This window comes from Streptopelia decaocto (genome assembly GCF_964273445.1).
Source record: "Streptopelia decaocto genome assembly, contig: HAP1_SCAFFOLD_482, whole genome shotgun sequence".
NCBI lineage: Eukaryota > Metazoa > Chordata > Aves > Columbiformes > Columbidae > Streptopelia > Streptopelia decaocto.
In genome coordinates this window covers 29,900-46,192 of record NW_028115475.1, presented here as the reverse complement: position 1 = coordinate 46,192, position 16,293 = coordinate 29,900, and the positions used below count along the sequence as shown (strand labels likewise).

Below are 16,293 nucleotides of genomic sequence, written 5' to 3'. Positions count from 1 at the left end.
CAGGGACCCAGGCGTCCGGGCTGTGACTCGGGGGGGAAGGGGAAGCGCCACAGCCGCTGCCCTTAAAAGGGCCGAACGAGCCGGAGCCGCTTCCGCCCCACGGCCCCGCCCCCACGCCCGCTCTGCCCACGAGTGTCACCCCGGCCCCACGAGCCCCCGCTCTGCCCCCAGCAAGGGCCCCGCCCCCCCGCGGCTCCCGTGGGTCTGGGTGGAGGGGGTGGGGGTGACGTGGCTGCTGCCCCACGGCGACCTCTGACCCCCGGGTGTGGCGCAGACCTTGGACCCAGGCGTCCGGGAGGGACCCAGGCGTCCGGGAGACGGGGGACACGCCCCACAGACACAGCCCAGCCCCACGCGTCCCAGCCCCGTCCCAGCCCCACACGTCCCAGCCCCACACCAGCCCCACACCGGCCCCACACGTTCTCTCCCCACAGGCTGTTCGTTTATTTTGCTGCCGGCAGCGGGGGGGGGAGGGGCAGGTCCTGGTGGTCCCTGGAGGCTCCTGCTGGTCCCGGGGGGTCCCCGCGGTCCCGGTGGATCCCGGGGGGTCCCGTGGTCCCCAGTGGATCCCAGCGGATCCCGGTCCCTCAGTACTGGGAGCGCCGCAGGTGGGCGGCCATGTCGTAGCATTTCTTGTTGACGACGCCGCCGTGGACGCCCTCCTTGCCCATCACCAGCACGATGGCTGCAGGGAGGGGGGGGTCAGGGGGGGGAGGGGGGGGTCAGGGGTAACCCCCTCCTTGCCCATCACCAGCACGATGGCTGCGGGGAGGGGGGGTCAGGTGGGGGAGGGGGGGGTCAGGGGTAACCCCCTCCTTGCCCATCACCAGCACGATGGCTGCGGGGAGGGGGAGGGGCGGGGGGTGGGGTAACCCCCTCCTTGCCCATCACCAGCACGATGGCTGCGGGGAGGGGGGGTCAGGTGGGGGAGGGGCGGGGCCAGGGGGGGTCAGGGGTAACCCCCTCCTTGCCCATCACCAGCACGATGGCTGCGGGGAGGGGGGGTCAGGGGGGGTGGGGCCAGGGGGGGAGGGGGTAACCCCCTCCTTGCCCATCACCAGCACTATGGCTGCGGGGAGGGGGGGGTCAGGGGGGAGGGGGAACCCCCTCCTTGCCCATCACCAGCACGATGGCTGCGGGGAGGGGGGGTCGGGGGGGGGGCGGGGCCGGGGGGGGAGGGGGTAACCCCCTCCTTGCCCATCACCAGCACGATGGCTGCGGGGGAGGGGCCGTCAGGGGGGAGGGGCGGGGCCAGGGGGGGAGGGGGTAACCCCCTCCTTGCCCATCACCAGCACGATGGCTGCGGGGGAGGGGCGGGGTGGGGGGCTGACCTCAGGTGACCCCTCGAGACACAGACAGAGGGGACCTGGGGAGGGGAACATGGGGGTCACAGGGGGGTGGGGGACATGGGGTGATGGGGCAGGGGGGGTCACTCCCTCTTGTTGGTGATGGTGGCCGTGATGTTGAAGGCGGGGGTTCAGGGGGGTCTATGGGGGTCTATAGGGGGGTCACTCACTCTTGTTGGTGATGGTGGCCGTGATGTTGAAGGTGGGGGTTCAGGGGGGTTATGAGGGGTCTGTGGGGGTCAGGGGGTCTATGGGGTGGCTATGGGGGGGTCTATGGGGGTCAGGGGGTCTATGGGGGTCTATAGGGGGGTGACTCACTCTTGTTGGTGATGGCGGCCGTGATGTTGAAGGTGGGGGTTCAGGGGGGGTCTATGGGGGTTCAGGGGGTTATGAGGGGTCTATGGGGGTCTATGGGGTGGTTATGGGGGGGTCTCTGGGGGGTGACTCACTCTTGTTGGTGATGGTGGCCGTGATGTTGAAGGTGGGGGTTCAGGGGGGGTCTATGGGGGTCTATAGGGGGGTGACTCACTCTTGTTGGTGATGGTGGCCGTGATGTTGAAGGTGGGCGCCCCCGGGGGCTCTTGCTGCGCAGGTCCATGCTGTGCTCGCCCTCCACCAGCAGCGAGTCGCGGATCACGGAGCAGCGCAGCCCCCCCAGCGTCAGCCCCTGCACCAGCAGCGGCCCCCGCTCGGGGCCCACCAGCGCCGCCACCTCCGCCGGCTGGGGGGGGGCAGAGCAGGGGTCAGGGGTCAGGGGTCATGGGGAAATCCCAACCCACCAGCGCCGCCACCTCCGCCGGCTGGGGGGGGGGCAGGGGTCAGGGGTCAGGGGAACCCCCAACCCACCAGCGCCGCCACCTCCGCCGGCTGGGGGGCAGGGGTCAGGGGTCATGGGGAACCCCCACCCACCAGCGCCGCCACCTCCGCCGGCTGGGGGGCAGGGGTCAGGGGTCAGGGGAACCCCCACCCACCAGCGCCGCCACCTCCGCCGGCTGGGGGGCAGGGGTCAGGGGTCAGGGGAACCCCCACCCACCAGCGCCGCCACCTCCGCCGGCTGGGGGGCAGGGGTCAGGGGTCATGGGGAACCCCCCACCCACCAGCGCCGCCACCTCCGCCGGCTGGGGGGCAGGGGTCAGGGGTCAGGGGAACCCCCAACCCACCAGCGCCGCCACCTCCGCCGGCTGGGGGGGGGCAGGGGGCAGGGGTCAGGGGTCATGGGGAACCCCCCACCCACCAGCGCCGCCACCTCCGCCGGCTGGGGGGGGGGCAGGGCAGGGGTCAGGGGTCATGGGGAACCCCCAACCCACCAGCGCCGCCACCTCCGCCGGCTGGGGGGGCAGGGCAGGGGTCAGGGGTCAGGGGAACCCCCACCCACCAGCGCCGCCACCTCCGCCGGCTGGGGGGCAGGGCAGGGGTCAGGGGAACCCCCACCCACCAGCGCCGCCACCTCCGCCGGCTGGGGGGGCAGGGGGCAGGGGTCAGGGGTCATGGGGAACCCCCACCCACCAGCGCCGCCACCTCCGCCGGCTGGGGGGGCAGGGGTCAGGGGTCAGGGGAACCCCCACCCACCAGCGCCGCCACCTCCGCCGGCTGGGGGGCAGGGGTCAGGGGTCAGGGGAACCCCCACCCACCAGCGCCGCCACCTCCGCCGGCTGGGGGGGCAGGGGTCAGGGGTCAGGGGTCATGGGGAACCCCCACCCACCAGCGCCGCCACCTCCGCCGGCTGGGGGGCAGGGCAGGGGTCAGGGGGCGCCCCCAGCCCAAACAGACCGGGGGACGCAGGAGGAATCGCACCCCCACACACCTAGAACATGAGGGACCCAGGCGTGCGGGAGGGGACCCAGGAGTCCGGGAGGGGACCCAGGCGTGCGGGAGGGACCCAGGCGTGCGGGAGGGGACCCAGGCGTGCGGGAGGGGACCCCCGAGTTTGGTGGGGATCCCCCCATGACCCCAGAAGGGACCCAGGCATCCGGGCCATAACCCCCATCCCCCCCCGACTCTCCCATCCATCTTATGACCTTATAAGGGCCCCAGGCGTTCAGGAGGGACCCAGGCGTTCGGGAGGGACCCAGGCATCCGGGGTCCCTCCCCCTCCCCCCTAACATGGGCCCCCCCACAACTTCCTCTCCCCCCCCCGCCCCGATTTCCGCGGGGGGACCCAGGCGTCCGGGGACGGGGGGAGGGGGGGGGGATGCGCGCGCGCCGCCCCTCCCCCACAGGAAGCCCCGGCCGCCCCTCCCCCACCGGGAAGTGGCCACATTCCGCGCATTTTTTTTTTTGGCTTTTAGGGACCCCTCCCCTCCCCCCCCCCCCCATTCCTTTTCAGGAGACCCAGGAGTTCGGGAGGGACCCAGGAGTTCGGGAGGGACCCAGGAGTTCGGGAGGGACCCAGGAGTTCGGGAGGGATGTGGGCAGACAGATTTTGGATGGGGGGAGGGGGAACCCTTCCCGGACGCCTGGGTCCCCCCGAACTCCTGGGTCCCGTCCCATCCCGTCCCGTGTCCCCCCCGCGAACTCCCGGGTTCCTCCCGGAACTCCTGGGTCCCTCCCTCTCCCCAGGGCGGGGGGGCCGGGCCACGCTGGCAACTTTCGCGTTTTTCTGCCTTTTTTGTCCCTCCGCGGTGCCCATCGCCGCGGGGGGGCGACGCCTGAGGCCCCGCCCCCTCCCGAACGCCTGGGTCCCCTCCGTGGAAGGCGGGAAACGCCTTTCCCCCCCCAGCCCATCCCGCTCCCGGTCCTCACCGTGATGTTGGCGAACGTCTTCCCCGGGGCCGCGGCCCAGACCGCGGGCGTGTCGCGATACCCCACGATCGCGGCGTCCTGGCACGTGCCGTCCGCCAGCAGCGTCTCCACGTACGGCGCCCACCCGCTCATGGCGCCGGCGGGAACGGGAGCGCGGGGGGGCGGGGCCGGGCGGGGGGCGGGGGCGTGGCCCGGAGGGGGCGGAGCCGAGGAGGAGGAGGGGGCGTGGCCTCCGCTGCGCGTGCGCGGGCGGGGCGGGAGCGGCGGCGCGAGGTCGGGCCGGGCGGCGGCGCGAGGCGGCGGCTTTTCATAGCGGCGCGGGGGGGCGGGGCCCGAGGGGGCGGGGCCTGAGGGGGCGGGGCCGGCGGGGGACACGCCCCTTTCCGCCGGAGCGCGCGCCCGATAACGGCAATTGGGGAGATGGGGCGACCCCCCCCCCCCCCCACCTTGTCCCCCCGTTATTGTGACCCCCCCCACATCAGGGTGTGGCCCCTCCCCCCCGCGCTGCACCCCGGTCCCTCCCCCACCCCGGGCAAAGGGCCGCGTGCGCCCCAAAGGGGGCGGGAGGGGCTGGGACCCCCCCGTGCAAAGAAGCCCCTCGTGCAAGGCCCCTCCCCCCGTGCAAAGACCCCCTCCTCGTGCAAGGCCCCTCCCCCCCCCGCGCCCATCCCCCCTCCCCGTCTCGCGGCTTTGACTCAGCCCCGGGCGGGACTTTCCGGGACATGGGGGGGAGGGGCGGCGGTTTCACTTCCTGCCCCGGGGCGGGGGAGGGGCCCGCGGGGGGGGAGAACCCAGGAGTTCGGGAGGGACCCAGGAGTTCGGGAGGGTCCAGGAAGGACCCAGGCGTTCGGGAGGGGACCCAGGAGTTCGGGAGGGACCCAGGAGTTCGGGAGGGTCCAGGAAGGACCCAGGCGTTCGGGAGGGGACCCAGGAGTTCGGGAGGGACCAGGAAGGACCCAGGAGTTCGGGAGGGACCCAGGAGTGCGGGAGGGACTCAGGAAGGACCCAGGCGTTCGGGAGGGGACCCAGGAGTGCGGGAGGGGACCCAGGAGTTCGGGAGGGACCCAGGAGTTCGGGAGGGGACCCAGGAGTTCGGGAGGGGCTCAGGAAGGACCCAGGAGTTCGGCCCCTCCCCCAGCCGTTCTTTCCCGCTGCATTGTGGGTAACGGGGGGGGCGGACGCGACCCCCAGAACCGGGGGGGAGGGGGTCGGGGGTTACCAGCGCTGCCCCTCCCCCCTCCCCGACCGAGGGACCCAGGCGTCCGGGCCCCGCCCCCCCCGGCGGGAACTTCCCCGGGAAGTGGTCAGAGCCGCCGCCCCTCCCCCACCGTGGGGCCATCGGGCCGATCCCCCCCCCCCCCCCCACGGGGCCGGTGCTGCCCCTGCGGAGCCGCCAGGGGGCACTGCGAGCGCCGCCCAACGGGGACCCAGGCGTCCGGGAGACCCCCAAAAGGGGACCCAGGCGTCCGGGAGACCCCCGTCACACTCAAAAAGGGGACCCAGGCGTCCGGGAGACCCCCAAAAGGGGACCCAGGCGTCCGGGAGACCCCAAGAGGGGACCCAGGCATCCGGGCGTGTCCCGGGGACCCAGGAGTCCGGGGGGGACCCAGGAGTTCGGGGGGGAGGGTCTCGTGTTACCGTGTCCTTTCCTCGAGACCTTTGGGGGGGCTAAAAATAACCCCGGAGAGGGGGGAGGGGACGCACAGGGACCATCGGCAAGTGCCACCCGGCCCGGACGCCTGGGTCCCCGCGGTGTCCCCTCCCCCCGCCGGACGCCTGGGTCCCGAACTTGTCCCCGGTCCCTTGGGGGGGAGGGGGGGCTGGGGGGGTTTGGGCATAAATAGCCCCTGGGGACCCTCCAGGGGGCAGGACCCAGCGGAACAGCGCAAGTGAGCAGTGCCCGGACGCCTGGGTCCCCTCCCGGACGCCTGGGTCCCCTCCCGGACGCCTGGGTTCCTTCTGGACACCTGGGTCTTCCCCGGACACCTGGGTCCCCTTTTTGGCACAGGGTCGTCTCCCGGACGCCTGGGTCCTCCCGGACGCCTGGGTCCCCTCAGGGGAGAGCGGGGGCTTCTCTGGGGCCAACCGGGGGTCACCCGGACGCCTGGGTCCCCTGTGGCATGGGAGGGGTCTGGGGTCACATCAGGGTCACCCGGACGCCTGGGTCCCCGTGTTGGGAAGCAGCCGGGGGGAGGGGGTTGCTCCCCGGACGCCTGGGTCCCCGGGCGGGGGGCGGGGGGGGCGCGGCCGGACGCCTGGGTCCCCCTGACCGCCGCCCCTCCCCCGCAGCCATGTCCATCCAGAAGATCGTGGCCCGGGAGATCCTGGACTCGCGGGGAAACCCCACGGTGGAGGTGGATCTGCACACGGCCAAGGGTGGGACGCGGCACGGGGACGGGGGGGGACACGGGGGGGACGGGGGACATGGGGGGGACACGGGGGGGACGCGAGGGATGGGGGACACAGGGGACGGGGGGGACGGGGGACACGGGGGGGACACGGTGGGGGCGGGGGGGATGGGGACATGGCAGGGACGGGGAATGGGGGGGACACGGGGGGACACGGGGGGGACGGGGGACACGGGGGGTTTTAGTGGGTGTTGGGGAGGTGGAGGGGACATTGGGGGACATGGGGATGGGGACATGGGGAGCACGGGGGACGTTGGGGACATGGGGGGATGTGGGGGGGCGTGGAGGTTGTGGTGGGTGTTGGGGACATGGGGGGACACGAGAGGCCATAGGGGGGCACAGGGGGAGATAGGGGGACATGGGGTGACATGGGAGGACACAAGAGGCTATGGGGGGACACAGAGGGACACAAGAGGCCATGGGGGGACACGGGGGGACGCAGGGACACAAGAGGCCGTGGGGGACACGGGGGGACACGGGGGGACGCGGGGGGTCCCGGGTCCCACGCTGGTCTCACCCCCCAGGGCGCTTTCGAGCCGCCGTCCCCAGCGGCGCCTCCACCGGGATCCACGAGGCCCTGGAGCTGCGGGACGGGGACAAGAGCCGCTACCTGGGCAAAGGTGGGACCGGGGACACGGGGACACCCCGACAGCACCCGACAGCAACCGACAACACCCCAACAACACCCCAACAACACCCCGACAACCATCCCACACCCCAACAACACCCCAACAACCACCCCACGAGCCCCTGGGCACAACCGGGTCCCCCCAGGACCCCCCAAGACCCAACAACCTCCAATGACCCGATGACCCCCAAAACCCAACTGGCACCCCCAAGACCCAACTGGGCACCTCGAGACCCCACGACCCCCAAATCCCAAGAGCCCCCCAAGTCCCTCCCCTGCTGGGGGTGGGGGTGCCCGGAGGTCAAAGGTCGCCCCTCCCCCAGGCGTCCTCAAGGCCGTGGAGCACATCAACAAGACCATCGGCCCCGCGCTGCTGGAGAAGGTGCGTGGGGGCGGGGCGGGGGGGGGGGGGGGTCTGACCCCTGACCCCTGACCTCTGACCCGTGTCCCCACAGAAAATCAGCGTGGTGGAGCAGGAGAAGATCGACAAGCTCATGATTGACCTGGACGGCACCGAGAACAAATGTGAGCGCCCGGACGCCTGGGTCCCTCCCGGACGCCTGGGTCCCTCCCGGACGCTGGGGTCCCTCCCGGACGCCTGGGTCCCTCCCGGACGCCTGGGTCCCTCCCCGACACCTGGGTCCCTCCCGGACGCCTGGGTCCCTCCCGGACGCCTGGGTCCCTCCTGGGACACCTGGGTCCCTCCCCGACGCCTGGGTCCCTCCCGGACGCCTGGGTCCCCCTAACTCACCCTCCCCCCTCCCCACAGCCAAGTTCGGGGCGAACGCCATCCTGGGCGTCTCATTGGCCGTTTGCAAGGCGGGCGCGGCCGAGAAGGGCGTCCCCCTGTACCGGCACATCGCGGACCTCGCCGGCAACGCCGAGCTCATCCTGCCCGTGCCGGTACCGCGTGGCGCCGGCGCCCCGGGTTTGGGCCTTCGGGGGGTCTCAGTTGGGGTTTGGGGCATCCCATTGGGTTTTGGGGTCTTGGTTGGGTCTTTGGGGTCTTGGTTGGGTCTTGCGGGGCCCAGTTGGGTCTTTAGGACCCTCGTTGGGTTTTGGGGCATCCCATTGGGTTTTGGGGGGTCTTGGTTGGGTTTTGGGGGAGCAAGTTGGGTCATTGGGGTGGTCATTGGGTCCTGGGGGGGTTGTTGGGTCTTTGGGATCCAGGTGGTTCTTTATGGACCCAGTGGGTTTTGGGGCATCCCATTGGGGTTTGGGTCTTTGGGGGGTTTCAGTTGGGTTTTGGGGCATCCCATTGGGTTTGGGGGTCTCGGTTGGGTCATTGGGGTGGTCATTGGGTCTTGGGGGGTTGTTTGGTCTTGGGGGGCCCAGTTGGGTCTCAGTGATCCAGGTGGGTCTTCATGGACCCAGTTGGGTTTTGGGCCATCCCATTGGGTTTTGGGTCTTTGGGGGGGTCTCAGTTGGGTTTTGGGGCATCCCATTGGGTTTTGGGTCTTTGGGGGGGTCTCAGTTGGGTTTTGGGGCATCCCATTGGGTTTGGGGGGGCTCAGTTGGGTCATTGGGGTGGTCATTGGGTCTTGGGGGGGTTGTTGGGTCTTGGGATCCAGTTGGGTCTTTAGGGACCCAGTCGGATCTTTGGGGGGTTCTCAGTTGGGGTTTGATGGGTTTGTTGGGTTTTGGGGGTGCCGCTGGATCTTTAGGGGTTCCAGTTGGGTCTGGGTGGGGTCGCTGGGTCTTTGGGGCGTCCCGAACTCCTGGGTCCCCCGTCCAGGCCTTCAACGTGATCAACGGGGGCTCGCACGCGGGGAACAAGCTGGCGATGCAGGAGTTCATGGTGCTGCCGGTGGGCGCGTCCTCGTTCCGCGACGCCATGCGCATCGGCGCCGAGGTCTACCACAGCCTCAAGGGCGTCATCAAGGCCAAGTACGGCAAGGACGCCACCAACGTGGGCGACGAGGGCGGCTTCGCGCCCAACATCCTGGAGAACAACGAAGGTACCGGACGCCGGGGTCCCTCTGGTGGCACCGCCGGACGCCTGGGTCCCTTTAGTGACACCCCCCGGACGCCTGGGTCCCTTTAGTGACACCCCCCAGACATCTGGGTCCTTCTAGTGACAGCCCCCGGACGCCTGGGTCCCTTTAGTGACACCCCCCGGACGCCTGGGTCCCTTTAGTGACACCCCCCAGACATCTGGGTCCCTTTAGTGACACCCCCCGGACGCCTGGGTCCCTTTAGTGACACCCCCCGGACGCCTGGGTCCCTTTAGTGACACCCCCCAGACATCTGGGTCCTTCTAGTGACACCCCCCGGACGCCTGGGTCCCTTTAGTGACACCCCCCCGGACACCTGGGTCCTTCTAGTGATAAACCCAGACACCTGGGTCCCTTTAGTGACACCCCCCGGACGCCTGGGTCCCTTGCCGCCCGCCCATCCCCCGTCTTGGGTGGGGGGCTCGGGGTTATTTCCAGCCCCTCCCCCACCCCGGGGTCAGGTTTCGGGGTCAAATCCAGATTTAGTGGTTGTGGCCGTAACTGGAGAAAGGGCAGCGGCCCCGGACGCCTGGGTCCTCGAAGGGGGGGGAGGGGGGGCACCCGGACGCCTGGGTCCTCGAAGGGGGGGGAGGGGGGGCACCCGGACGCCTGGGTCCTCGAAGTGGGGGGAGGGGGGGCACCCGGACACCTGGGTCCACTTTGTGGGGAGAGAAGAGGATCTTGGTGGAAAGGGGGAGACATGTGGGGGCCGGGGGGCAGGACACCAGTGGGGGGATGTGGGGCCGCACGCCGGGGTCCCCACGGCCGTGGGGCCGCACGCCGGGTGCTGACGCCCGCCCGCAGCGCTGGAGCTGCTGAAGGCCGCCATCGGGCAGGCCGGGTACCCCGACAAGGTGGTGATCGGCATGGACGTGGCGGCCTCCGAGTTCTGCCGGGACGGCAAGTACGACCTGGACTTCAAATCCCCCCCGGACCCCAAGCGGCTCATCTCGGGGGAGCAGCTGGGGCAGCTCTACCAGAGCTTCATCAAGGACTACCCGGGTACGGGGGATGGGCGATGGGGGGATGGGGGATGGGGCAGCTCTACCAGAGCTTCATCAAGGACTACCCGGGTACGGGGGATGGGGGCGATGGGGGGGATGGGGGGATGGGGGATGGGGCAGCTCTACCAGAGCTTCATCAAGGACTACCCGGGTACGGGGGATGGGGGGCGATGGGGGGCGATGGGGGGGATGGGGGCGATGGGGGCAATGGGGGATGGGGCAGCTCTACCAGAGCTTCATCAAGGACTACCCGGGTACGGGGGATGGGCGATGGGGGGTGGGGGGCGATGGGGGGCGATGGGGGATGGGGCAGCTCTACCAGAGCTTCATCAAGGACTACCCGGGTATGGGGGATGGGGGGATGGGGGCGGATGGGGGCACTGGGAGCACTGGGGGCACTGGGAGCATTGGGGGCACTGGGAGCATTGGGGCGGCTCTTCCAGAGCTTCATCAGGGACTCTCTGGGTCCGGACTGGGGTTTATAGTCGTCCCCACTGATCCACGCTGCTCCACGTGGTTCTGCACTGGTTTACACTGGTCTATACTGGTTTACACCGGTCCATACTGGTTTACACCGGTCCATACTGGTTTACACTGGTCTATACTGGTTTACACTGGTCCATACTGGTCCATACTGGTTTTACCCCCAGTGGTGTCCATCGAGGACCTGTTTGACCAGGACGACTGGGAGGGCTGGGAGGGGACGGGGGTGGTTCCTGCAGCTCCGTGCTGGTCCATACTGGTTTACACTGGTCTGTACTGGTTTTGTCCCCAGTGGTGTCCATCGAGGACCCGTTTGACCAGGACGACTGGGAGGGCTGGCGCCGCTTCCTGGGCCAGGTGGGGATCCAGGTGGTCGGGGACGACCTGACGGTGACGAACCCCAAGCGCATCCAGCGCGCGGCCGAGCTCGGCGCCTGCAACTGCCTGCTGCTCAAGGTCAACCAGATCGGCTCCGTCACCGAGTCCATCCAGGCGTGAGTGCAACCCCTGCAACCCCTGCAACCCCTGCAACCCCTGCAACCCCCTGCAAACCCCTGCAACCCCTGCAACCCCCGTGCAAACCCCCTGCAAACCCCTGCAACCCCTGCAACCCCTGCAACCCCTGCAACCCCCTGCAAACCCCCGTGCAAACCCCCTGCAACCCCTGCAACCCCTGCAACCCCCTGCAACCCCTGCAACCCCTGCAACCCCTGCAACCCCCATGCAAACCCCCGTGCAAACCCCCGTGCAAACCCCCTGCAACTCCTGCAACCCCTGCAACCCCTGCAACCCCTGCAACCCCTGCAACCCCCGTGCAAACCCCCGTGCAAACCCCCGTGCAAACCCCCGTGCAAACCCCCGTGCAAACCCCCTGCAACCCCTGCAACCCCTGCAACCCCCTGCAACCCCCTGCAAACCCCCGTGCAAACCCCCTGCAACCCCTGCAACCCCTGCAACCCCCTGCAACCCCTGCAACCCCTGCAACCCCTGCAACCCCCATGCAAACCCCCGTGCAAACCCCCGTGCAAACCCCCTGCAACTCCTGCAACCCCTGCAACCCCTGCAACCCCTGCAACCCCCATGCAAACCCCTGCAACCCCCTGCAACCCCTGCAACCCCTGCAACCCCTGCAACCCCTGCAACCCCCGTGCAAACCCCCGTGCAAACCCCCTGCAACCCCTGCAACCCCCTGCAACCCCTGCAACCCCCTGCAACCCCTGCAACCCCTGCAACCCCTGCAACCCCCTGCAAACCCCTGCAACCCTCGTGCAAACCCCTGCAACCCCTGCAACCCCCTGCAACCCTCGTGCAAACCCCTGCAACCCCGTGCAAACCCCTGCAACCCTCGTGCAAACCCCTGCAACCCCCGTGCAAACCCCCGTGCAACCCCCTGCAACCCCCCTGCAACCCTCGTGCAAACCCCATGCAAACCCCTGCAATCCTTGTGCCAACCCTCGTGCAATCCCCTGCAATCTTTGTGCAAACCGCTGTGCAAACCCCCGTGCAAACCAGGAAAATCCACGTGCAAACCCCTGTGCAAACCTCATGCAAAATCAAGAAAACCCATGTGCAACCCCCCGTGCAAACCGGGAAAATCTGTGTGCAAACCCCCCTGCAATCCTTGTGCAACCCCCGTGCAACCCCCCCTGCAGTCCTCGTGCAAACCCCTCAGGAGAACCCCCGGAAGAGCTTGTGTGCAAACCCAGCGTGAAAAGGCGCGTGTGCAAAACCCTGCGGCAGAACTCCCGTCCCCACAGCCCCAACTACCCCGATGTCCCCCCGTCCCCATCTCCCCCCATGTCCCCCATGTCCCCCGTGTCCCCAATGTCCCCAATGTCCCCCATGTCCCCAGTGTCCCCACACTGTCCATGTCCCCAGGTGCAAGCTGGCGCAGAGCCACGGCTGGGGGGTGATGGTGAGTCACCGCTCCGGGGAGACGGAGGACACGTTCATCGCCGACCTGGTGGTGGGACTGTGCACGGGGCAGGTGGGACGGCACCCTTCTCATTGTCATTGTCACCCATTGTCACCCGTTGTCACCCCCTGGTGGTGGGACTGTGCACGGGGCAGGTGGGACGGCACCCTTCTCATTGTCATTGTCACCCATTGTCACCCGTTGTCACCCATTGTCACCCCCTGGTGGTGGGACTGTGCACGGGGCAGGTGGGACGGCACCTTTGTCATTGTCATTGTCACCCATTGTCACCCCCTGGTGGTGGGACTGTGCACGGGGCAGGTGGGACGGCACCCTTCTCATTGTCATTGTCACCCATTGTCATTGTCACCCCCTGGTGGTGGGACTGTGCACGGGGCAGGTGGGACTGTCAGCCCTTGTCACCCCTTGTCATCGTCACCCATTGTCACCCACTGTCCTCTCCGTCCCCAGATCAAGACGGGCGCCCCCTGTCGCTCCGAGCGCTTGGCCAAGTACAACCAGCTCATGAGGTGAGAGGGCCCCACGTGTCCCCAAACATCCCTGTGACCCCCCGGGACCTGCTGTGACCCCCCGTGACCTCCTGTGACCCCGTGTCCCCCCAGGATCGAGGAGGAACTTGGGGACAAGGCCAAGTTCGCTGGACGCAAATTCCGCAACCCCCGCGCCAAGTAGGACCCGCGGGGGCACCAACACCCCCCTGGGGGCCACTGAGACCCCCCCGGGGCCACCGAGACCCCCCCGGGGGCCACCGACCCCCTGGGGCCACCGAGACCCCCCCAGGGCCACCGACCCCCTGGGGCCGCTGTCACCTCCAGAGCCGCCATCGCCCCCCCAATAAAGCTCTGGACGCGCTTGTCCCGACTCGTCACTTTGTTTATGGGGGGTGGGACAGACACACGGACATGGAGCCGGGACTTGGGGGTGTCCCCCTGTCACCCCTCCCCCAACCCCCAGGTTAAACCCCCCCGGGTTCCGCCCCTCCCCCCTCAGGCTGAGGCCTCCCTGGGCCCCTCCCCCACACCGGGCCCCTCCCCCGCTCCGGGCCCCTCCCCCCCGGGCCCCACCCTCGCAGGCCCCTCCCCCCCGGGCCCCTCCCCCTGGCGCCGCCGCCTCTTGGCCCGCAGCTCGTCCATCGCCTCCTCGATCGAGCGCGTGTCGCGCTTGTGCGCGGCCGGAACTGCGGGACACGGGGGTCACCGGGGACCCAGGCGTCCGGGGAGACCCCCAGACGGAACCCCCACCAGGGGACCCAGGCGTCCGGGGAAACCCCGCCCCCCCCGCCGAGAACCCGGGTGTCAGAGTAACAACCTCCCCCCACCCCAAACAAGGGACCCAGGCGACCTTGTGAACACCCCACCCCCCAGGGGACCCAGGCATCCGGGTGCCCCAGCCCCTTCCAGCCAATAGTGGACCCAGGCATCCGGCCCCGCCCCCACTCACCGCATCCATACGCCTTATTGGCCTCCATGGTGCGGGCGGCGGCCTTGGCGGCCTCGCAGCCAATCAGGTGCCGGTATTTGTCCTTGTAGTCAGTGGGGGGGCCAGGGGGGGCGGGGCCGCGCTCAAGCTCCGCCTCCTCCTGCTGGGCCGCCAGCTCCTGGGGGCGGGGTCAGAGGGACAAGCTCCACCCACAGCCTGCACAGCCCCACCCTCCTCCACAAGCCACACCTACTTTGTGCCAAGCCCCGCCCACTCCTGTGTCCTATCAACCTCCCAGACCCCACCCACGAAGCCCCGCCCACAAAGCCCCGCCCACCGGACCGCCCCCGGCCACACCCACCCGCAGGCGCCGCCGCTGCTCCGCCCGGGCGGGGTCCCACTCCTCCCCCCGCCGGTACGCGTCCAGCTCCTCGTCCGACGGCGCGAACTCCTGGGGGGGTCAGACCTGCCGCTGCCCCCCCCGCCGCTGCCCCTCCCCCACCGCTGCCCCTCCCCACCGCTGCCCCTCCCCCGCCGCTGCCCCTCCCCGCCGCTGCCCCTCCCCCACCGCTGCCCCTCCCACCGCTGCCCCTCCCCACCGCTGCCCCTCCCCACCGCTGCCCCTCCCTCACTGCTGCCCCTCCCCCGCCGCTGCCCCCCCGCCGCTGCCCCTCCCCCGCCGCTGCCCCTCCCCACCGCTGCCCCTCCCCCACCGCTGCCCCTCCCCCGCCGCTGCCCCTCCCCGCCGCTGCCCCTCCCCCACCGCTGCCCCTCCCCACCGCTGCCCCTCCCCACCGCTGCCCCTCCCCACCACTGCCCCTCCCCACCGCTGCCCCTCCCCACCACTGCCCCTCCCCGCCGCTGCCCCTCCCCCGCCGCTGCCCCTCCCCCACCGCTGCCCCTCCCCACCGCTGCCCCTCCCCACCGCTGCCCCTCCCCCACCACTGCCCCTCCCCACCGCTGCCCCTCCCCGCCGCTGCCCCTCCCCCACCGCTGCCCCTCCCCGCCGCTGCCCCTCCCCCGCTGCTGCCCCTCCCCGCCGCTGCCCCTCCCCCACCGCTGCCCCTCCCCACCGCTGCCCCTCCCCCGCCGCTGCCCCTCCCCACCGCTCCTCCTCCCCACCGCTCCTCCTCCCCACCGCTGCCCCTCCCCCACCGCTGCCCCCCCCGCCGCTGCCCCTCCCCCGCCGCTGCCCCCTCCCCCGCCGCTGCCCCCCCCCCCGCCGCTGCCCCTCCCCCACCACCTCTGCTGTTCCTTGTCCCCCCGCCCTGCCCCTCCCCCTGTCCCAGGCCCCTCCCAACTGTCCCCCTGTTCCCCCCACATTCCCATGTCCCCCCCCAGCTCCCCCTGTTCGCCCCGTGTCCCCATCCTGTCCCCCCATCCCCGTGTCCCCCGTCCCCCCTTCTTGAGCACCGTGACATATCGACTGTCCCCATGTCCCCCCCACATCCCAGTGTCCCCCCGTGCCCCCCCGTCCCCACCTTCTTGAACACCATCACGTATCGATTGTCCTCGTCGTCCCCGAAGGAGAACGACGTCAGCCCGGCCACCTCGGCCACGTCGTGCCTGGGGGGACGGGGACACCCCAATGTCCCCGGGGTCCCCAGTGTCCCCAGGGGGGTCCCAAACTGCTCCATCGGGGTCCCCAGCTCCCACCTCGGGGGCTCCTGTTCTGTCCCCAGTTCCACCCAGTGGCCCCCACTTCCCGCCCTGTCCCCCCAGTGTCCCCAGTTCCACCCAGTGTCCCCAGTTCCCCCCAGCGTCCCGTGTCCCCAGTGTCCCGTGTCCCCCCAGTGTCCCCCAGTGTCCCGTGTCCCCCCAGTGTCCCCCCAGTTCCTCCCAGTGTCCCGTGTCCCCCAGTGTCCCCCAGTGTCCCGTGTCCCCCAGTGTCCCGTGTCCCCCAGTGTCCCGTGTCCCCCAGTGTCCCCCCAGTTCCCCCCAGCGTCCCGTGTCCCCCAGTGTCCCCCAGTGTCCCGTGTCCCCCAGTGTCCCGTGTCCCCCAATGTCCCGTGTCCCCCCAGTGTCCCCCAGTGTCCCGTGTCCCCCAGTGTCCCGTGTTCCCCCCAGTGTCCCGTGTCCCCCAGTGTCCCCAGTTCCACCCAGTGTCCCCAGTTCCCCCCAGTGTCCCCCCAGTGTCCCCCAGTGTCCCGTGTCCCCCAGTGTCCCGTGTCCCCTCACAAGATGCTCCTCTCGATCTTGCTCATGGGCTGGAAGCGCCGCCGCGGCTCCCCCGGGGCCTGGATGAACTGCGACACCTCCTGCTCCATCTGGGGGGACCCAGGCGTTCGGGTGGGACCCAGGTGTCCGGGGGGACCCAGGCGTCCGGGGACACC

At 70.4% G+C, this 16,293-nt stretch overlaps 3 protein-coding genes across 3 annotated transcripts; 1 reads left to right on the top strand and 2 right to left on the bottom strand.

The window, feature by feature from the left end:
• Positions 1-420: 420 nt before the first annotated feature.
• Positions 421-4,389, bottom strand: LOC309452739 (profilin-1-like). Its single transcript, XM_082077400.1, is given in 4 exon segments — positions 421-685; positions 1,876-1,920; positions 1,923-2,067; positions 4,089-4,389. Coding segments are annotated over 4 exon segments (420 nt in total). The 5' UTR covers positions 4,221-4,389; the 3' UTR covers positions 421-587.
• Positions 4,390-5,908: 1,519 nt separating this feature from the next.
• On the top strand, positions 5,909-13,394 carry ENO3 (enolase 3). The gene is made up of 12 exons (XM_082077399.1): positions 5,909-5,977; positions 6,378-6,464; positions 7,021-7,116; positions 7,448-7,506; positions 7,580-7,649; positions 7,894-8,027; positions 8,860-9,082; positions 9,923-10,120; positions 10,898-11,099; positions 12,484-12,592; positions 12,992-13,050; positions 13,144-13,394. Exons 2-12 carry the CDS (start codon positions 6,380-6,382, stop codon positions 13,211-13,213), a joined length of 1,305 nt encoding a protein of 434 aa, XP_081933525.1. The 5' UTR covers positions 5,909-5,977; positions 6,378-6,379; the 3' UTR covers positions 13,214-13,394.
• A 133-nt stretch (positions 13,395-13,527) lies between these two features.
• Positions 13,528-16,227, bottom strand: LOC309452741 (sperm-associated antigen 7-like; the record flags this gene model as incomplete). The annotated part of the gene is made up of 5 exons (XM_082077402.1): positions 13,528-13,718; positions 13,982-14,138; positions 14,322-14,411; positions 15,442-15,526; positions 16,139-16,227. 5 exons carry the CDS (start codon positions 16,225-16,227, stop codon positions 13,528-13,530), a joined length of 612 nt encoding a protein of 203 aa, XP_081933528.1.
• Between the last annotated feature and the right edge of the window lie 66 nt (positions 16,228-16,293).

Excerpts from the sequence above, each read along its gene's own strand:
- ENO3 (XM_082077399.1), top strand. The coding sequence starts at position 6,380 with ATGTCCATCCAGAAGATCGTGGCCCGGGAGATCCTGGACTCGCGGGGA. Across the intron at positions 11,100-12,483 it reads GTCACCGAGTCCATCCAGGC|GTGCAAGCTGGCGCAGAGCC; the intron begins GTGAGTGCAACC and ends CCATGTCCCCAG. Across the intron at positions 12,593-12,991 it reads TGGGACTGTGCACGGGGCAG|ATCAAGACGGGCGCCCCCTG; the intron begins GTGGGACGGCAC and ends CTCCGTCCCCAG.